Here is a 23,525-nt window from a genome sequence, read left to right on the forward strand (position 1 = left end):
AACCTTGTATCAGATCATTAATATGTTGCAGCTATTGTTTGACGTAAGCAAGGATCATTTTTTCTTATGTGATGACATCCCAGGGACTCTCTGGAAAACAGAACAATGATCAGTTATTTCTTGAAAGGTAGTAAAGCAAAATGAACGAAGTGTGTTACCTTGTTCAATGGTTTTCAGTTTTAATGAGATTTTGCATCCTTGATCAAGCTCACTAAACTCCGAGCAAACAATAGGAATTGTACTCTCTATCTTCAGCTGGTATTCCTTTCCATCTTCTGATATAGTGTCCAGTTCAGGTTTTAACTAGCAGGAGAAAATATAGCATTTAAGTTCAAATAGAATGTATTTTTAGGAGTTAATTTTGAAGACACATTTTTTTGGGTTTTTTGTTTGTTTGTTTGTTTTGCTTTGTTTTTGTTACCCCAGTAGGCTATCTTTTGCTTAGGGAGCCTTTAATAACTTAATCATCCAGTTTTATTTAAGTAAACAAGGTCAGTTAACATCAAACCAGTAAAAAATACAAGTCTCTTTGCAGTAGCTTCCAGAGAGTTCCAGTGCCAGCCCCACTCTGAGTTTAGGCTCAGCAGTTTTCCCAATAAAGGTTGGACATGCATGTGACTAGGCTGCTTCACTCCTTCTGGAGAATGAAAGATGAGAGATTGTGCCTCTTCCTCATTGGTTTGCTGATGCTCACTGACACAACCAGAGAAGAACCTGGTGAATCTCAAGGAGATATTGTCACCACTGAGATGTATGTATCTGCTTAATACATAAGCCAAAATGTCATCACCTTCACTACTCCACTCCTCAGCTTGTTTCTGACCATCTGCCTTCTAAGTTAGACTTCCTGGGATGTATTGCTACAACCTGAGTCCGCTCCAGTCCACCAGGCAGTCATATGTGGAAGCAGGGATCTTTTGTTGTTTTCCCCACAGCCTCAAGTCTTAACTGTCTCTCAGAAGACTTGCTTCTTTTTTTTAATTTAATTTATTTTTTTAACTTACTCACCTTACATCCTGATCACTTCCCCCCTCTGGGTAACCCCCTCCCACAGTCCTTCCCCAGTCCCCCCTCAGCTTCTCCTCTGAGTGGGTAGGGATCCCTTCCTGGTTATCCTTACCACCCCCATCTCCCACCTCCACCCCCCAGTACTTCAAGTCTTTGTGAGGATAGGTACTACCTCTTCCACTGAGGCCAGACAAGGCAGCCCAGCTAGAAGAACATATCCCACAGACAGGCAACAGCTTTTGCCAACACCCCCACTGCAGTTGTTAGGGACCCACATGAAGACCGAGCTGCAAATCTACTATATATGTGAAGGTAGGCCTAGATCCAGCCTGTGTATGTTCTTTGGTTGTTGGTTCAGACTCAGAGAGCCCCAAGGATCCAGGATCCAGGATCCAGGATAGTTGATTCTGTTGGTCTTCCTGTGGAGTTCCTATCCCCAACTCAGGGCCTGCAATCTTTCTTCCTATTTTTCTGAATCCCCAAGCTCCATCCACTGTTTGGCTGTGGGTAGGTGTCTGTATCTGTCTGAATCCACTGGGCGAGAGCCTCTAAGAATTGCTTCTTCTTCTTTTTCTTTTTTTCTTTTTTTTTTCTTTTTTTTTTTTTTTTTTGGTTTTTCAAGACAGGGTTTCTCTGTCTAGCCCTGGCTGTTCTGGAACTCACTTTGTTGTAGACCAGGCTGGCCTCGAACTCAGAAATCTGCCTGCCTCTGCCTCCAGAGCGCTGGGATTAAGGGTGTGTGCCACCTCACCCGGCTAAGAATTCCTTCTTAATGGAATTACTTTGTTAGTCTAATAAGAAACAGTGGCTCACCACTGACATTGTTTAGCTGTGTACCTACCAATGCAGATGCAAAAGTTACTGTGCTCCCAGGGTCAGAGCTCTCCTTGCCCTCCCACTGCTAGAACTTCTGACAATGTAATTCAGTCTTCTTTACCTGGGATCTGTGTGTGCATGGACACTAGCTACACAAAGGTTTTCATCCTGTTCTCACAGTTGACTAATCTCCCATATTGTCTTTGAAGGAGAAATGAATCCCATGCAATCTCCAATTCCATTAGTGACTCCCCGCCCCCCACCATGGTGTTTCTCTCCCAGCTTCCATCTTTCTGTACTGCCTGTGATTCCCTAAGCTGTAAGAAGAATGTGTGGCTCTCTAGATTACTCCTGTGACCAGCAGTAATCAAAACAACTATGTTGTTTAGTTAGCACAATCATGGCAATGCATAAAGCCCAGAAGTGTGAGTCTTTTTAGCTTAAGTCCCAGGTGCTAGCCCTTCATCTGGTACTCCTCTTCAAAACATTTACAATAACCAAATAGCAGCATTCTGATAATGCCTAATACAATATCAAGTAGAATGACTTATGAAAATAGAGACTTCGACTTATTCTAATTTGAGCTTTAGTCCTTCTTTCTCACAAATCCATGAATTTGATGGCTTGACTTGGGAGGCTTTACTTTAATCATGCTGTTCAATTTTACATTCAGTAGAAGTTATACTTTGAATTATTTATCTTTCCTGAGACTGGCAATATTCTTCAATATTCCTCATGATGATAGGTAGTGGCAGCCATCTACAGCTCCCAGTAAGGAATGGGTCACAAAGAGTAAACATCTATATTCCACAGTGTGCTTATTGCTATGCTATGATACAGTAAATACAATTTTGACATACATTGTTATTTAATCCGTGATTAGTTTACTGGGACACAGTGCCATCTTAAGTGAAAGAACAACTCAAATTCAGCTTATTCCCATGTATCTTCCAGCTTTGTTGTACATGAGAATTTTCCAGGTGGTTCTTCAAAAAATGAAAATTTAGACTAGACTTTCTGATTGAGTCTATGATGAGGCTCAGGAACCATCATGGGCAAACTATAGAAAATAATCTTTCACGCTTTGCATGAGCACCTGGGGGAGCCATCTTGGTTCCCGGATCCCTCAGAGACTAGTCTGCAAAAGTGAGAGTGTGGACTATAGAAGCTAACAGCTTCTGGGACAGGCTGAAGCCACACAGCTTCTGAGGCAGAACCCGTTTTGGGCTCTAGACATCTGGGCACCTTCCCTGCCAGAGGAGAAATGTCTACCTTGCCCAGGAGGACTTTGCTGGAGCACCTGGGGGAGCCATCTCTGGTCCGGGATCTCTCAGAGACTAGACTGTGTAGAGGAGAGTGCCTACTACAGAAGCTACACAATTTCTGGGACAAGCCCTGTTTCGAGCCTTCGTCTTCTGCCAGGAGGCAGGTCCAAAAGCCAGCTATCTGTGCACCTTCCCTGCAAGAGGAGAGCATGCCTGCAGAGAGTATTCTAATCACTGAAACTCAGGAGAGAGCTAGTCTCCCAGTTCTGCTGATAGAGGCTAACAGAATCAAGGGAGGAACAAACTCTAACCAGAGACAACTATAACAACTAACTCCAGAGATTACCAGATGGCTAAAGGCAATTGTGAGAATCTTACTAACAGAAACCAAGACCATTCACTATCATCAGAACACAGCACCCAAACCTCAGCCAGTCTGAATACCCCAACACACCCAAAGAGCTAGAACCAGATTTAAAAGCATATCTCATGATGATGGTAGAGGACATCAAGAAGGACTTTAATAACTCACTTAAAGAAATACAGGAGAACACTGCTAAAGAGGAACAAGTCCTTAAAGAAAATTAGGAAAACACAACCAAACAGGCAGAAGTCCTTAAAGAAAAACAAGAAAACACAACCAAAAAGGTGATGGAATTGAGCAAAACCATACAAGACCTAAAAAGGGAAGTAGACAGAATAAAGAAAACACAAAGTGAGGCAACGCTGGAGATAGAAACCCTAGGAAAGAAATCTGGAAACATAGACGTGAGCATCAGCAACAGAATACAAGAGATGGAAGAGAGAATCTCAGGTACAGAAAATTCCATAGAGAACTTCGGCACAACAATCAAAGAAAATACAAAATGCAAAAAGATCCTAACACAAAACATCAAGTAAATCCAGGACACAATGAGAAGACCAAACCTATGGATAATAGGAGAAGATGAGAATGAAGATTTTCAACTTAAAGGGCCAGCAAATATCTTCAACAAAATTATAGAAGAAAACTTCTCAAACCTAAAGAAAAAGATGCCCATGAACATACAAGAAGCCTACAGAACTCCAAATATATTGGACCAGAAAAGAAATTACTCCTGATACATAATAATCAGAACAACAAATGCACTAAATAAAGATAGAATATTGAAAGCAGTAAGGGAAAAGGGTCAAGTAGTATATTAAGGCAGGCCTATTAGAATTACACCAGACTTTTCACCAGAGAGTATGAAATCCAGAGGATCCTGAACAGATGTTATGCAGACACTAAGAGAACAAAAATGCCAGCCCAGGCTACTATACCCAGCCAAACTTTCAATTACCATAGATGGAGAAACCAAAGTATTCCATGACAAAACCAAATTCACACAATATATTTCCACAAATCCAGCCCTTCAAAGGATAATAACAGAAAAAAAAAAAAAACCCCGAACAATTCAAGGTCAGAAACTATGCACTAGAAAAAGCAAGAAAGTAATACTTCAACAAACCTAAAAGAAGACAGCCATAAGTACAGAATGCCAACTCTAACGACAAAAATAACAGGAAGAAGCAATTACTTTTCCTTAATATCTCTTAATACCAATGGACTCAATTCCCAAGTAAAAAGACATAGACTAACAGACTGGCTGCACAAACAGGACCCAAAATTTTGCTGCTTACAGGAAACCCATCTCAGGGAGAAATACAGACACTACCTCAAAGTGAAAGGATGGAAAACAATTTTACAACCAAATGGACTGAAGAAACAAGCTGGAGTGCCCATTCTAATATCTGATAAAATCGACTTCCAACCTAAAGTCATCAAAAAAGACAAGGAAGGGCACTTCATACTCATCAAAGGTAAAATCTTCTAAGAGGAACTCTCAATCCTGAATATCTATGCTCCAAATGCAAGGGCAGCCACATTCATTAAAGAAACTTTAGTAAAGCTCAAAGCACATATTGCATCTCACACAATAATAGTGGGAGACTTCAACACACCATTTTCATCAATGGACAGATCGTGGAAACAGAAACTAAACAGGGACACAGTGAAACTAACAGAAGTGATGAAACAAATGGACTTAACAGATATGTACAGAACATTTTATCCTAAAACAAAATGATATACCTTCTTCTCAGCACCTCATGGTACCTTTTTCAAAATTGGCCTTATAATTGGTCACAAAACAGGCCTCAACAGATACAAAAATATTGAAATCATCCCATGCATCCTATCAGACCACCACGGACTAAGGCTGATCTTTAATAACAACATAAATAATAGATAGCCAACATTCACATGGAAACTGAACAAAACTCAACTCAATGATACTTTGGTCAAGGAAGAAATAAAGACAGAAATTAAAGACTTTTTAGAGTTTAATGAAAATTAAACCACAACATGCCCAATCTCATGGGACACAATGAAAGCATTCCTAAGAGGGAACTCATAGCTCTGAGTGCCTCCAAAAAGAAACTAGAGAGAGCACACACTAGAAGCTTGACAACACACCTAAAAGCCCTAGAACAAAAGGAAGAAAATTCACCCAAGAGGAGTAGACAGCAGGAAATAATTAAACTCAGGGGTGAAATCAACCAAGTGGAAACAAGAAGAACTATTCAAAGAATCAACCAAAGGAGGACCGGTTTCTTTGGGAAATCAACAAGATAGATAAACCCTTAGCCAGACTCACTAGAGGACACAGGAATAGCACCCTAATTAACAAAATCAGAAATGAAAAGGGAGACATAACAACAGATTCAGAAGAAATCCAAAATACCATCAGATCCTTCTACAAAAGGCTAAAGTCAACAAAACTGGAGAACCTGGATGAAATGGAAAAATTTCTAGACAGATACCAGGTACCAAAGTTAAATCAGGATCAGGTTAATGATCTAAACAGTCCTATATCCCCTAAAGAAATAAAAGCAGTCATTAATAGTCTCCCAACCAAAAACAGCCCAGGACTAGATGGGCTGCAGCGTTCTATCAGACCTTCAAAGAAGATCTAATTCCAGTTTTTCCCAAACTATTGCACAAAATAGAAGCAGAAGGTACACTATCCAATTCATTCTATGAAGCCACAATTACTCTGATACCTAAACCACAGAAAGACCCGACAAAGATACAGAACTTCAGACCAATTTCCCTTATGGATATCAATGCAAAAATACTCAATAAAATTCTCCATAACCGAATCCAAGAACACATCAAAACAATCATCCATCCTGACCAAGTAGGTTTCATTCCAGGGATGCAAGGATGGTTTAATATACTGAAATCCATCAATGCAATCCACTATATAAAGAAACTCAAAGACAAAAACCGCATGATCATCTCCTTAGATGCTGAGAAAGCGTTTGACCAAATCCAACACTCATTCATGATTAAAGTCTTGGAAAGATCAAAAATTCAAGGCCCTTACCTAATTGATGATAAAAGAAATCTAAAGCAAACCAGTAGCCAACATCAAAGTAAATGGTGAGAAGCTGGAAGCAATCCCACTAAAATCAGGGACTAGACAAGGTTGCCCACTTTTTCCCTACCTATTCAACATTGTACTTGAAGTCCTAGCCATAGCAATATGACAACAAAAGGAGATCAAGGGGATACAAATTGGAAAGGAAGAAGTCAAAATATCACTTTTTACAGATGATATGATAGTATATATAAGTGACCCTAAAAATTCCACCAGAGAACTCCTAAACCTGATAAACAGCTTCAGTGAAGTAGCTGGTTATAAAACTAACTCAAACAAGTCAATGGCCTTTCTCTACACAAAGGATAAATATGCTGAGAAAGAAATTAGGGAAACAACACCCTTCACAATAGTCACAAATAATATAAAAATACCTTGGCGTGACTCTAACTAAGGAAGTAAAAGATCTGTATGATAAGAACTTCAAGTCTCTAAAGAAAGAAATTAAAGAAGATCTCAGAAGATGGAAAGATCTCCCATGCTCATGGATTGGCAGGATCAATATAGTAAAAATGGCTATATTGCCAAAAGCAATCTACATATTCAATGTAATCCCCATCAAAATTCCAACTCAATTCTTCAACAAATTAGAAAGGGCAATCTGCAAATTCATCTGGAATAACAAAAAACCTAGGATAGCAAAAACTCTTCTCAAGGATAAAAGAACCTCTGGTGGAATCACCATGCCTGACCTAAAGCTGTACTACAGAGCAATTGTGATTAAAACTGCATGGTACTGGTATAGCGACAGAGAAGTATACCAATGGAATAGAATTAAAGACCCAGAAATGAACCCACACACCTATGATCACTTGATCTTCGACAAGGGAGCTAAAACCATCCAGTGGAAAAAATACAGCATTTTCAACAAATGGTGCTGGCACAACTGGCAGTTATCATGTAGAAGAATGTGAATTGATCCATTCCTATCTCCTTGTACTAAGGTAAAATCTAAGTGGATCAAGGAACTCCACATAAAACCAGAGACAGTGAAACTTATAGAGGAGAAAGTGGGGAAAAGCCTCGAAGATATGGGCACAGGGGAAAATTCCTGAATAGAACAGCAATGGCTTTTGCTGTAAGATGGAGAAACGACAAATGGGACCTCATAAAATTACAAAGCTTCTGTGAGGCTTAAGACACCGTCAATAAGACAGAAAGGTCACCAACAGATTGGGAAAGGATCTTTACCTATCCTAAATCAGATAGGGGACTGATATCCAATAAATATAAAGAACTCAAGAAGGTGAACTCCAGAAAATCAAATAACCCCATTAAAAAATGGGGCTCAGAACTAAACAAAGAATTCTCACCTGAGGAACACTGAATGGCTGAGAAGTACCTGAAAAAATGTTCAACATCCTTAATCTTCAGTGAAGCACAAATCAGAACAAGCCTGAGATTCCACCTCACACCAGTCAGAATGGCTAATATCAAAATTTCAGGTGACAGCAGATGCTGGCAAGGATGTGGAGAAAGAGGAACACTCCTCCATTTTTGGTGGGATTGCAAGCTTGTACACTCACTCTGGAAATCAGTCTTGCAGTTCCTCAGAAGATTGGACATAGTACTACCCGAGGATCCCTCAATACCTCTCCTGGGCATATATCCAGAAGATATTCCAACTAATAAGAAGGACACATGCTCCACTGTGCTCATAGCAGCCTTATTTATAATAGGCAGAAGCTGGAAAGAACCCAGATGCCCCTCAAAAGAGGAATGGTTACAGAAAATGTGGTACGTTTACACAATGGACTACTACTCAGCTATTAAAAAGAATGAATTTATGAAACTCCTAGGCAAATGGATGGACCTGGATGGCATCATCCTGAGTGAGGTAACACAATCACAAAAGAACTCACATGATATATACTCACTGATAAGTGGATATTAGCCAGAAACTTAGAATACCCAAGATACAAGACACATGAAACTCAAGAAGAACGAAGACCAAAGTGTGGACACTTTGCCCCTTCTTAGAATTGGGAACAAAACACCCATGGAAGGAGTTACAGAGACAAAGTTTGGAGCTGTGAGGAAAGGATGGACCATCTAGAGACTGCCATACCCAGGGATCCATCCCATAATCAGCTTCCAAAAGCTGACACCATTGCAGACACCAGCAAGATTTTGCTGAAAGGACCCTTATATAGCTGTCTCTTGTGAGGCTATGCCGGGGCCTGGCAAACAGAGAAGTTGATGCTCACAGTCAGCTATTTGATGGAACATAGGGCTCCCAATGGAGGAGCTAGAGAAAGTACCCAAGGAGCTAAAGGGATCTGCAATCCTATAGGTGGAACAACAATATGAACTAACCAGTACCCCCAGAGCTCGTGTCTCTAGCTGCATATGTATCAGAAGATGGCCTAGTTGGCCATCATTGGGAAGAGAGGCCCCTTGGCCTTGCAAACTTTATATGCCTCAGTTCGGGGAAATGCCAGGGCCAAGAAGTGGGAGTGAGTGGGTAGGGGAGTTGGAGGAGGGAGGGTCTGGGAGACTTTTGGGATAGCATTTGAACTGTAAATGAATAAAATACCTAATTAATAAAAATAAAATTTAAAAAAGTAAGAAATTAACCTTTCTAGTTCATACTCGATGCTACACACCTTAATTCCAGCAAAAAATTCCTGGCTTTCCACCGCTATACTTTGCACATCTGGTTTCTCCAAGTAAAAGACGGCAGCACTGCAGAATATCTATGAATACAGTTAAGAAATAATCACTTGGTAATGATGTTATAAAGAAACATGCAAATTATCTTTTAATCTTTAATGTAGTTGTTAGTAAATTATAAAATTAAGGGCCAAGGGGTAAAGAGAAGGCCAGCAGTTAAGAGTACTTGCTGCTCTTGCAGAGGACTCAAGTTCTATTTTTAGCAACCTCATGGTTGTTTAGAGCTACCCATAATTCCAGATTTGGGGGATCTAATACCCTTTTTGAACTGCATGGACATCCAATGCACACATGGTGCATGCACTTACAGGCAAAACACTCACACATAGGATAAAATAAATTAAATTATATTTAAAAAGTATTAAATAGTTTTCATACTTGCTTAAAATTCAAGAAAAATTCTATCATAAATTATTAGCTATTTGATCCTCAAAAAAGGATAGTACTATATATATATATATATATATATAGTGTGTGTGTATATGGTTAGGTATAGGTATAGATACGGATACGGATACAGATACGGATACAGATATAGATGTAGATATAGATGTTACTAGAATTAGTACAATTGCCAAGCAGAAGAAAATGAAAAGCCAAGACTTCACTGCTTTATATGTTGAGTACAAAAGAGCTTTCAATGCTTGGTTTGAAATCTATTTTTGAAAATCAATTTTGTTTGTACATACCGTATCTCCAAGTCTGAGATTTATGCCATCAAGCTCTAAAAGCGAGAACGCCTGAAGAGTGCTCTCCTGTCTCAGCTCTTCTTTGATTTCTTGGGAAGAAAGCCTAGACCAGGCTATCAGAAATCCTACTGAGGTGTTTGTGGGGGAAACATCAAAAGTACACCTACAAAACACCAGGGAGCCCAGGAGCTCCACTGAGATCTTGGGCCTGCCTGGAGGAGCAGGAGGAGCAGGAGGCTGTGCCATGGAGAGCTGGCCTGTGAGGAGACAACGCAGTTGGTAAATCAGGCATCTTGAAGAAAGAAAGAAAGAAAGAAAGAAAGAAAGAAAGAAAGAAAGAAAGAAAGAAAGAAAGAAAGAAAGAAAGAAAGAAAGAAAGAGGGAGGGAGGGAGGGAGGGAGGGAGGGAGGGAGGGAGGGAGGGAGGGAGGGAGGGAGGGAGGGAAGAAAGAATCTTAGAGAAAAGAGACCCTCAGACTATCAATCCTGGACTTACTTTAAGAAGACAGGGAAGCAATTTGGGGAAAAAAATGATTATTTTCTAGCATGCAACAAAGGGAAACACTCCACTTTAAACCATGCTGAATACTGACTGGCATCAGCGTAACAGCTCACGCTTACATTAGTCACGCGGAACCTTTGCATAGCCTGGATTGTGAAAAGAATAGAGATTCACATTCCTCAGGCAATCATCCATTCTAAAATATAGAACAGACGAAATTTAGTCACCAGCCTTTGTAATTTCTTGTTGTGAAGATTAACGAATTAACATAGCATCACCTCAAATGTGTATTTTGGAATTTGCTTTTAACCCTAATCATTAGAACTTTGTGTTGACAGAGCTCTTCATGTGTCCTGGTAATGCTGTCAGCGAATTGAAATCAGTGTTTGGCAACTGTGTTATTCTTTGCATTTTTTTTTTTTTTTTTTGGAGGCCACAGCTATGTCTGAAGTTTCTTCTAGAACCTTTATGAAGAGTTTACATTTTGCTTGTTTGTTTTTTTAATTCCAGGCATTTGTAAAGTTAAATCTAGGGATCTATACAGATTGTTTTGTTTTAGAAATAGAAAAAATATTTGACTGATAAAATTTAACAAGATGCTTCAGTATATTCTGACATGTACATCTTTTATTACATACATTTTTATTTTGTGACAATCACAAAGTTAACTGAAAAATCTGAGAAACTTTGTCTTAAGGCCTTTTTAAAGAAACTTACTTTCAGCTTATTTAAAGGATCATTTTGTTGGACACCATATGCCAAGGAGTATTTCAAATGGATTATTTTGCAATTAACATAATAACAACAAACATATTGGAGTCTCTGGTTGAAGGATCTTGTTACATAGCTCATGCTGGCCTCAAACTCTTGATCTTTCTGTATCAGTCTCCTGGATGCTGAGATTAACCTATGCTGAGCTACATATAGCCTAGGAATTCTTAAAACAAGTGACCACAGTCATAGTGAGGTTTTTTTTGTTTTTTGGTTTTTTTTGCTCAGGTTCTTCAATTTGTGTAGTTTTATATATCTTAAATTCTAAATAATTACACAAATATTTTAAATAACATAATTTGCTGAAATAAGCGAATAAGGAAGTAATTAAATTTGCCTATTGTTTTCTGAGGGGCTCATTTTGAACCCAGGGCTTGACAGAGGACAGACAAGCTCTGTCTTACACGGTACACCCCAAATACCAATTGAAATGTGTTATTTATTCCATAAAGATAATAGATTCTTGCTTTAATACAAACCCTTAATTAAGAAAATCAATTTCTAGAACACATAATAGGCCAATAATCATATTTTTTGCTTATTGTTACAATGTTTAAGGAATATTGTTTTATTATTTATATTATAATCTAAAAATATTAAAGAAACAATAAAGATTATTTATCCTCACAGGCTCTAATGAAGCTGGGAAATTGAGATAGCATAATGGTTTGATGCCAGATATACTGGGAAAGTTGTTGGGAAAACCAATTTTCAACTGGAAGAGAACAGGGAAGTATCTGAGAGCATCATAGTAACTGGATGAAAAAAAAATCTACCTCCTAATTTTTGGGAATTGTATTTGTTTATACACAATGCAATGACTAATGTTTGTTTGTATTGAGGGACAGTCATCCTATGAAGACAAAAACTTACTATAATCTTCCAACTATGATCAAAGATACATACCAATGTGCCTGGCTTATTTAGAGTTTTAAAACATTTTTCCATCTTATTAAAAAATGTTGTATTAACTATTGTGCTTCACACTTGCTTGGACAGTTCTAGAAGGACGATCTTTGAAAGTAAAACAATAGGTACAAATAAATGTAAAGTTCTATGAAAATTAAGTTCAATCATCAATTTTCTTGTGAATGATCCTACCAATATTTACAGGTTGTTTGTTTGTTTGTTTGTTTTTAACTGTGCTTCTACTAACCTCAGAGATATGTTCTACACACATATTACAACAATTATCATTATTGCTGATTTCTATCAGACTGGTAATGCTTGCCTAATTTAACATTTAAAGCCACAGAACAAAAATATTCACAAAAGTCACTATCATATAACTACATCGTATAAAAACAATGTCATACGCACCAACACAGCCACCTTCGTTTTCTGTTTCTCCAGGGCCACATGTGTGTAACTTCACATCAGAAATAGCTGTAAAAGGTTAAAGTTTGTATTTTGATTTAAATGACCATAAACGTGTAAATTCACGTGTATCTAAGAACAGGTCTTGGGAAAGTACATTTTAACGAGAGCTCAGGACTTAGTTCTCTCTGGGAATTTTTTAAAAATATATATGTGAGGAGTGGGTGTGGCAGCAATCCCAAGAAGGCGCCAGGGACTGCAGCTAAGTCTTATGACTTGCACCTGACTTCCTCACCTGAATATAAGCCACAACCATCGTGAGAGCTGCGCAGGTGTACCAGGATACCGGTGAATCCATTTTGGTGAAGATATGCCCCTGCTGCCCTGATTAGCTGAAGCTGTGTACCTGGTGAGGTGACGTGGCCTGCTGTGAGTGGATGAGGGCTGAGAGTATATAAGAGTGAGAGGCCCGGGTTAGAGGGAGGATTATTATTCGAGAGAGGATTATTATTATTGGGAGATATAAACAAAGAGAAAGAAGAGAGAGGAAGACTGAAGTTTGCTGAATAAACTGCTGTTAGAAGGACTGGTGGTCGTGTCGTTCTTGCTGGTCGAGAGCGGACGCGATATATATATATGAAATTTCCCCCTTTAAGGATACAATCAAAGATGATTGATGGACCAGGATTATATTCTGAAGTAGTAATAGATTTATACCTTCTTAGGGTCTTTACTATTAAACATCAGAACACACTGATAATTTCAAATGTTTGGACTGTAGGAGTGCAAAATGATACTGTCACTTTGAAGGACAGTTTGGCATTTTTGTATGATACTAAAGACATTCTTACCATAATGCTGCCACTTTTCTTCTGAATAAAAGTTATAGTCATAATTGTTCATTTTATAGGGATTTTATACAGATAGTAATTTTGGTCTCTTGGCCTAGAAAATTTTTGTGACTGGGTCATAATATTTTAATTCTAAATACCGGGTTTCACTTACTAGCCCAGGCTGCCTGGGAACTTGTTATGTAACCGAAACTGACCTCGAATTAATAAACTTCATCTCACCTCAGCTTCCCAAGTACTGAATTTTCACCTTGAAGCTTTTAAAACTTTTTGGAATAATATCTTTTTCTTGTGTGTCTGTCTTTGGTTGCTTTGAGTAACACTGGCTTCACAGAAGCTTAGCTCTAGACTCCAGGACTAGAGATTTCATTTCATTTATCCACAAGATTTTACATAAATTTGTTATTGTTTCCACTTAATATGTTTGGAACATTCTCACTCAAAATGGTCTGATTCCTGGTTGATCCTTTTGAAATAGTATGGAACTAGAAACAAACCTTCTTGAATACAAATGGAACCATTGCTTTTAAGTGATTGTGGCTGGGTGCATATTTTAAGTAACTTAAAATATGAAATTAGTTCACCTAGGATGTCAAATTAATAAAAGAATTGTTCCTAATTATACCTTTCTTCTCATATTATCTGTGAAATCTTTTTTCCCCTGGGGTCTTTTTTTACTTCCCTTTTTTTCTTTTATTGAAGATGGATTTTTCTCACCCAATATATTCTGACTATAGTTTCCCCTTTCTCTGCTTCTCCCAGTTCCACCCCACATTGTCTCTCCTACAGATCCACTCACTTTCTGTCTCTAATTAGAAAGGAACAGCCTTTTAAGAGCTAACTACCACTCATTACAAAATAAAATATGGTAAAAAATTGAACACAGCAACCCAACAGGGGAAAAAGAGTCCCTAGAGCAGGAGCCAGGGTCAGAGAGCCACTCATACTTCCAATTAGGAGTCTCATAAAAACACCCAGATGAACACTATAGTATATATACAGAGAATCTAGTGTAGACCCATGTAGACCCCGTATTTGCTGCTTTACTCTCTGTGAGCTCATATGTGCCCTGTTTCAGTTGCAACCCTAATATTCTTTCTCTCTCCCACTCTCTCTTCCTCCCCAAGCCCCTTTCTGTTTGTGTGTTCCTAGAGAATGACTCTGTCAGTATGCTACACACTCAGTCTACCACCTGCTCTACATAGCTGGTTCCAATGTGGTCTTTTCTAAACCACAGTTATGGATAGAGATTTTTAGCTTTCATTGAACTACTCAAAGAACTATATTTTGATTGATTAAATTGTCTGTTGTTTATGTGAACTAAGTTATTGACTTCTAGTCTATTCATTTCTTCACCCTATTGTTCTGATTCTCATTTATATTTCTTATAGTCTCTAAATTTTAAGTTGGGGTACCTAATTTGTAAATTTTTATTTTATAAAATAAATGTTCAATCGACATTAATTTTAATTAGCTTCATTTTAAAAATATCTGGTTTTCTTGATTTGGGCTGAGAATGATGTTTATTTTGGTAAATATTATAGACCCACTTAAGAAGAATATTTATTTTGTTTCCCTTGTGTGGAGTTGCCTTGAAAGTCATTTAGACTAAATTGGTTGATAGAGTTGCTCTAGTCCTCTTTGCTGACTTCATTTTATTACACATAGTGGTTGGTGATGTGCAATCTAATTGGAGGCTTGTCCGTTTCTCCTTGAATATAGGATCTACCAGTTTTGCATCACACAGTGTGCATCTGGTTCTGGTTCAGTCCATTGAATGGCTATATCCTGTTATTGAACTGATATTTTATCATACGGGGAAAAAAAGCTTGTTTTTCCTGTCTTAATAGTCTTTGCCCTCTACTTTCTCCAATTGTATTATTACCACTTTCAACCTTTTAATTGATGTTACATAGAGTTGCTATCTTGTATCCCCTTGAACTCACTATATTTTTATATGTCAATGTGGGTTTTTCCAAAGTGTTTTTCCAGTAGATGTAGCATCCCTTTCAACCTAAACTCATAAAACAGCAAAGAGCTTCTTGAAGATGGCACTACTGCCATACCCTAGAATACCCCTGTGCTCTCCCTTGTTCATGGGCACCCAACATTTCTGCACTGCTTCCACGATAAGCACATCCACTAAGGATATGCTGCCTGCTGTTGCTATGAGCTGATCCTGACCCACTTGCTCTGACTATGGCCTGTGCACCCTCCAGATCTCAGTGTCAATGCTGTCTGATCTGAAGAGACTTTCAGATTGTGAACTGCATCCTTGCTTGCCTGCAGCACACTCTCATAAAGCAACTTTTAACCTTTCCATTAATATGATTAATTGTGATTAGTAAATGCACGAGTGCTCTGTGGAATAATGGAAGACTTTAAACTTATTTTATCCTCTAACTTATATTAAAGGCAGGCTTTATTGATTAGAATATTTCTCCAACAATATAAACAGATAAAGTAATGTATGCATATTTTGTCTGAGAATTGCAGCTAAGCTCAATGCCCCTTTTGCTTTGCAATTAGTATAAGTCATTTCTACCCCTTCCCTGTAAGCCCACTCATGCTTCACTGTGGAACAAATGCAACAGTCTACAGGAAGCTTTCTTTCTTCAGGAATAATGCCTTTAGCATACAGTCCTCCAATTGCATTATCAGTCTACTTGAAAATGTCCTAAGACGTTATACAATGGTTCTGACTTGACCTAAGTTCTTAAATGAACTGAAGATCCCACAGCTGTTACCACAGGTTCTCTGAACTCATCTTCCAGTACATCTCTTTACTCTGTCCACATCATAATTTTTCATGTCTGCCTAATTCTCCTCATCCAGATATCAATTCAGATTCTCCAACTGTTCAGAGATTTCCAGAACTAATTTTTAAAGACACCCTCCTTGGGCTAGTCTGTGACTCCTGTAATCCCTGATTCTCTTTAATTAATAAGGCATTCATTTCAAAACAATTTGTTTTTGTTTTTTTTTATAAATATTTTAGCTTAAAGTAATTTTAGATTCACTCACACTCACAATATAACACAAAACATCCCATATACGCCTGAGAGTCAATTTCTAAAACTGTTGACATATTATAAGGCCAGGATGTATTTGTCAAAATTAGGAAGCTGATCTTCCTACATCAAGACTACATTAGACAAGTTTCGGGCACCAGACATCCGGGCACCTTCCCTGCCAGAGGAGAGGTGTCCACCAGGGAGGGCTCTGCCAGAACAGGTGAGGGAGCCCTCTTGTGTCCCATGTCCCTCAGAGACCAGTTTGTGCAGGTGAGCATGCAGACTGCAGAGGCAACACATCTTCTGGGACAGGTCCTGTTTTGAGCCTTCATCTTTAGCCAGGAGGCAGGTCTGAACGCCAGGTACCTGTGCACCTTCCCTGCAAGAGGAGAGCTTGCCTGCAGAGTACTCTGAACACTGAAACTCAGGAGAGAGCTAGTCTCCCAGGACTGCTGACAGAGGCTAACAGAATCACAGGAGGAACAAGCTCCAACCAGAGACACCTATAACAACTAATTCCAGAGATTACCATAAGGCAAAAGGCAAACTTAAGAATCTTACTAACAGAAACCAAGACTATTCACCATCATCAGAATCCAGCACTCCCACCTCAGCCAGTCCTGGATACCCTAACACACCCGAAAAGCAAGACTCAGATTTAAAATCATATCTCATGATGCTGGTAGAGGACATCAAGAAGGGCTTTAATAACTCATTAAAGAAATACAGGAGAACACTGATAAAGGAGGTAGAAATCCATAAAGAATTGTACGAAAACACAATGAAACAGATGATGGAATTAAACAAAACCATACAAGACCTAAAAAGGGAAGTAGAAACAATAAAGAAAACCCAAAGTGAGACAACGCTGGAGATAGAAACCCTAGGAAAGAAATCTGGAACCATCAGCAACAGAATACAAGAGATGGAAGAGAGAAACTCAGGTGCAGAAGATTCCTTAGAGAGTGTGGGCACAACAATCAGAGAAAATGCAAAATGCAAAAGGATCCTAACTCAAAACATCCAGGAAATCCAGGACACAATGAGAAGACCAAACCTACAGATAATAGGAGTAGATGAGAAGGAAGGATTTTTTTTTTTTTTTTTTTTTGTTTTTTGGGGTTTTTTTTTTTGTTGTTGTTGTTTTTGTTTTTTGTTGTTTTTGGTTTTTTTTTTTTTTTTTTTTTTTTTTTTGGTTTTTCAAGACAGAGTTTCTCTGTATAGTCCTGACTGTCCTAGAAACTCACTTTTGTAGACTAGGCTGGGCTTGAACTCAGAAATCTGCCTGCCTCTGCCTCCCAAGTGCTGGGATTAAAGGCGTGTGCCAACATGCCCGGCTGAAGATTTTCAACTTAAAGGGCCAGCAAATATCTTCAACAAAATTATAGAAGAAAACTTCCCAAACTTAAAGAAAGAGATGCCCATGAACATACAAGAAGCCTACAGAACTTCAAATAGACTGGACCAGAAAAGAAATTCCTCCCAACACATAATAATCAGAACAACAAATGCACTAAATAAAGAGAGAATATTAAAAGCAGTAAGGGGAAAAGGTCAAGTAACATATAAAGGCAGGCCTATTAGAATTTCACCAGACTTTTCACCAAAGACTATGAAAGCCAGAAGATCCTGGACAGATGTTCTGTGACACTAAGAGAACACAAATGCCAGCCCAGGCTACTATACCCAGCAAAACTCTCAATTACCATAGACGGAGAAACCAAAGTATTCCATGATAAAACCAAATTCACACAATATCTTTCCATGAATCCAGCCCTTCAAAGGATAATAAAGGAAAAACACCAACACAAGGACTGAAACTACATCCTAGAAAAAGCAAGAAAGCAATCCTTCAACAAACCCAGACACTTTTGCATATGCCAGCAAGCTTTTGCTGAAGGGACCCTGATATAGCTGTCTTGTATGAGGATATTCCAGTGCCTGGCAAATACAGAAGTGGATACTCACAGTCATCTATAAGATGGAACGCAGGGCCCCCAATGGAGAATCTAGAAAAAGCACCCAAGGAGCTGGAGGGGTCTGCAACCCTATAGGTGGAACAACAATATGAACTAACCAGTACCCCCAGAGCTCGTGTCTCTAGCTGCATATGTAACAGAAGATGGCCTAGTCGGCCATCACTGGGAAGAGAGGCCCCTTGGTATTGCAAACTTTATATGCCCCAGTACAGGGGAACGCCAGGGCCAAGAAATGGGAGTGGGTGGGTAGGGGAACAGAGCAGGGGGAGTGTATAAGCAATTTTCGGGATAGCATTTGAGATGTATATAAAGAATATATAATAATAATAATAATAATAATAATAATAATAAAAAGACTACATTAGACAAAAAACAAACAAAATTTCTCCCACTGGTGTCCTCTTCTGTCCCAATATCCATTCTAGGAAATCACAGTGTATCATTCAGAAAATTTTTCTTCAGACTACAGGACAGTTTCTCATTCTTTTCTGGAGTTTTCTGGTTCTTGTTTCTTCTGAAACTTATTATTCTCATCTGTTCTCTAGAAGATTTCTTAATCTGCATTAAGACAATTTTTTTTTTCATTTTTAAGCTAAGAAACTGGCCTCTGGATAAAATTAACACACCCAGTTTCTTACTGCAAGTTTGCAGATGCTCATGTTGTCTTCCGGTTCCATCTTCACAGTTCTGTTCTCTTTTTTGAACACTGTTATCTACAAGCTAGCTATGTAGTAGTCCATAACACAATCAAAATAGAGGGACACAAAAACTAAAAACATGATTGGATATTGTTTTGTTTGTTTTTCAGGTTTTACAGTTTTTGTTGTACTGGAGGCTAAAGCTATGTAGATGCTAGACAAGTACTCCAACATGCAAGTACATAACAAATACAATCGCAAACTCATCTTTATGGAATGCACGGATATTTTATACTCTTCTTGGTGAGCTATATCTGCGTTAATTATGACCTGTTGGAGGTATTCTGATATGAGAAAGATACTTATTTCTTACAGCAACCACTACCAGGGCCTAAAGTAATTCTTGACTCTGTATAAACACTCAGTAAATTGCTAATGAAAAGCAAGATTTGCTTGCTATCTATCACATCTTAATTAGAAAGGCAAAGGGCAAAAAGAAACCAAGTTTCTTAAGCAGTTCAGGCACTATGTGCAGTAATTTTGCTTTGATATCTTTACAGCAGCATTGTTTTTTTTTGAGCATTTTAAGAGATTAATAAATATTCTAAACAAACCTGGCCAATTTAAGCCAGAAAGTTGTCTTTAATTTATCAATAAAGATAGACCAAGTCTCCTGTTCACATTAGCTCATGACAGCCTATTCAAAGTAGAAATGAACATCTCTACAGTTAGCATCTTACAGTGTTATAGACGTTCCTTACCTTCAGCACAGTAGCCCATACATCCCTGAGTGGGTTGCAGTAAGTAAACAAAAAAATCCCCACAGTTTCTTACAGACACAGGGATTTGAAAGAGGCAGCAGTCTTTTTCAGTGCTAAATAAAAACTGCCAAGTGGCACAAGCTGTCAGTTTCTTCATCTCTCCAGGAAGAGGCAGAGCTTCTGAATCACTCAGAGACAGCCAGATGGGGGCCTGAGTCCCGCAGTGGTTCATCTTTCATGTCAGAGAAAAGAAAAGTTGAATAGTCATTTAGTTTCACAAAAACAAGAAAAGCTTTACATTTTTTTGAATAATCCTCTAAATAGCAAATTATCAAATAGTTCACAAATAAAATAACTTGGGGCTTGAGTTGTGGCTCAACAGTTAAGAGCACTTCCTGGTCTCCTACACTCCCAGGATTTGGATCCCAGCATCCTAATAGTGGTTCACAACCATTCAAAAGTCCAGATCCAGGCATCCAACACCCTCTTCCGACTTCTGTGGAACCAGACATGCATGTGGTTTAAATGCATACAGGCAGGCAAAACATTTGTCTACCTATATGTCTACTGCATAAGAAAACAAATTTAAAGAAAATTAAATTAATATAATATTAATTAATACTAACATAACTTGTTCAGTGAAAATACCTTTATTTTATATTTGTATTATAAGTGAGAAATTCAACTTCAGATAATTTGTTAAATCAGCCAACATATCAGGAAACAAAGCGAATTAAACTCAAAGTGTATTAATATATAGCATAGATGCCAACTAATCATGAGAATTTTTCACAATTGTTGGAGATAATGTATATTTGATATTAATTCAGAGTCTAGATGAAACAAAAACCACAAGAGAAGAAAGGTGTCATTTATAATCTGATATAGAAAAATCATTTAGCAACTTGGAAAAATGGAGTTAAAACTGGATGAACCTGCTATCAACATTCTTTCCAGGTAGAAAAATGTATCTCAATGGCCAATAAAGCTGTAAAAACAGACAAAATTTTGAGAAGAGTTAAAAGACTCATGACTTTGGACAAGGTACCCAGCATCTTTCACTGATACTGAGCAGGCGTCAGTATATGCTTAAAGAGCTCAGCTAGAGTGTAAATTCAAATGCAGCATCTAGGCAGGAATAACCAATAACCAGGTTACAGTCATTAATCATGTTATCTCCACATTTAAAAGCAAAAGAAAATTATAAGGAAAAGTTGATAGATATGACTAATAATAAAATATTGAATAAATAATTAAATAAAGAAACAATTTGAAGTAGTTATTTTTAGTATTTATTGCTACATTATTATATTTATTTTATTTTATTCAGGTCATGTTATTTATTTACAAATGCTAAGATCAAAATTTTGTAAGTCTTAAAAGAAATACAAACATCTAATGGATGAATATGCAGTATCAATAGATGCATTTTTATATTTTGCTATGAGAATTAAAACTTATCATTATGTTTTAAATAATGAGTATATATTCCAACACCTTAAAGGATTTGTTTTCATTAATTTTACTCATAAAACTTTTAATTGTATTAAAATTATGATTATACACATCATTTCTAAAAGTAATATAAAATTTTTAACATAGGAACATGCTAAATGATGCAGTTATCTACAAAACCATGTTGTAAAAGTCAAATAAGAGAAAAGAGAGAGACCATGTTAATTATTGCCCCCACCGAGGTGGATTATGAAAAAGATCACTGCTATATTTCCTGTCCTTTCTTTGCTGTTTCTATGATTAATATATATTACTTTAAACTCAACAAGCAAAACCTTATTTCAATTGGTTTGTATCATCCTGTGGAAACATAAAAAATTATTGATTGTCCACTTAACTGTTAAGACCATGTGAATAGTGGACAGTTATTCACCACCAACAACGTGAGGACATGTGACTATGTGCTGAATTTCAAGAACAAGGGAAGCCATTTCATCTTCACAATTCTGTAAGGCTTAGAATAAATTAATTTAGCCAAAGAAAGAGAACCCAAATATTAACAACGTTGTGATTTTTCCCCCTAATTTTTCTTAAGTTTTACTTTTAAATTCTAATGGGTTTGTTTTCTTCAAGTAAAATGTTACAAAAGTGATTAAAAATAAAAGCAGATAAGCAAAAAAGTATAAAATAAAGCAGCCATTATGACAGTGTTAATATTAAATATTGTCAAAATTGAATACTTTTTCTGAGTTTTTGTTTTGTTATTCTTACATGTTCTGAAAGGAAAAACATGCAATTAAATGACCCTCAAAATATGAATGAAAATAAGATAAACAAGTGATCTGATAAGACATAATTTTATGTAGTATAATTAGTCTTAATTAGTAGCTCTGTGTCTTCTAGGTTAAAAAGTAAGAATAGCACGATACACAAAGATGCGGTGCCAAGTCATTAGTGATGATTATCAATTTGGACATTTTCTTGAATAGTACAGTCCTGTCACAAAGTTTCATATTCTAACCAAAAACCATGTGTGTCTCCCAGTCCTTGGAAACCATTCACTGAGCTATGTGAAAGCTTGTGATAAGGCAAAGGATTCATAGTGTTGCAACATTGCATGTTATTCTGCCAGTAATGTAATGACTTTAGTTACATGATTCAAACTGTCTGCATCCATATTTTTATAATGAGGTTCATTGACTACCACAAAGTCTCACTGTAAAATCAAGTGAGGCTATATACCTATAATACCTGCAGTGCAAGTAACAGATAATTTGCAAAATAAATACCATATTCAAATACTTTGCTACCATTTTGATGCCACAAACAGAGGTTCTGAAATAATGTTTTTTACAATATTGAAACTTAGTCTTATTCCCTAGATTATGTGGACAAGATTATAGTAGCAATAACAGGTAATGTTTGAAATCCCAACTAATCACAAGTAGCATAGGTAGAGGAGGTGTCAATATCATGTCATTATGATTAGCTGAATTACTGGTGATTTCTCATTTGGAAATTATGATTCAGACAACTAGAGCTCTCAATCAGATTCATAGTAGCTGTGGAATTGCTCACAAAATAGTGTTCTGCAGTTCTTTTTCTTATGCTTATTCTTTGAGGCAATTTGGAAAACAAATGATCTTTGTGTGAACAAAGCTATTTGGGCTAACTATTTAGGCAAGACTCTACCAGGATGAAAAGCATCAAATACTGTGTGGAAGAAGTAAGTTCAGGGAAAAGTTCAATTTAGAAAACCACGTTTGGTTTGACCTTATGTATACAAGATCTTAAACATGGTTAGAAATGTAGCTCAGTGTTAGTGCGATTGCCTAATGTGTGTGATATCCTGGGTTCAATTGCCAGAATAGCAAAAAATAAATAAATAAATAAATAAATAAATAAATAAATAAATAAATAAACCTAAATGTGACATTCCTCAAAGGCCCATGGCTGTCTGTTTCCAAGTATAGTAAAAATAAGACATGTAGGCTGTACATATAGTGGGTTTGAAGGACAGAAACTCTATGTCCTGGGATCATAGGCCTCCAGGTTACAGATTTATAGCAGGTATACTGTTTGTAGAGTAGAACCAAGAAATATTTGACTGTTAGGAAGATAGCTAAGTTAATAAGGTGCTTCACGGACAAACATGACCTGAATTTGAGCCTCAATATCCACCATTAAAAAAAAAAAAAAAAAGCATGGCGCATGTCTATAAACCCCAGCACTGGAGAAATAGAGACAGAATGATCCCTGGGGCTTTCTGATCATCGAGTCTGGCCTCACTGTGGAGGGCATGATTCAATGACAGATCCTGTTT

The 23,525-nt window shown here is 37.5% G+C and overlaps 1 protein-coding gene across 2 annotated transcripts in view; it reads right to left on the bottom strand.

Annotated features, from left to right (window-relative positions):
* The window catches only part of Vwde (von Willebrand factor D and EGF domains), a 68,526-nt gene that overhangs the window by 39,382 nt on the left and 5,619 nt on the right, over window positions 1–23,525 (bottom strand). For both annotated transcript variants that reach the window (NM_001368871.1, NM_001013757.2), the window contains exons 3-7: window positions 19,748–19,979; window positions 12,508–12,573; window positions 9,916–10,172; window positions 9,160–9,249; window positions 159–303 (exon numbers count right to left, since the gene is read on the bottom strand). In NM_001368871.1, the coding sequence (NP_001355800.1) occupies window positions 159–303; window positions 9,160–9,249; window positions 9,916–10,172; window positions 12,508–12,573; window positions 19,748–19,979 (790 nt within the window). The remainder of the gene's footprint in view (window positions 1–158; window positions 304–9,159; window positions 9,250–9,915; window positions 10,173–12,507; window positions 12,574–19,747; window positions 19,980–23,525) is intronic.

Source organism: Mus musculus, chromosome 6 (genome assembly GCF_000001635.26).
Source record: "Mus musculus strain C57BL/6J chromosome 6, GRCm38.p6 C57BL/6J".
NCBI lineage: Eukaryota > Metazoa > Chordata > Mammalia > Rodentia > Muridae > Mus > Mus musculus.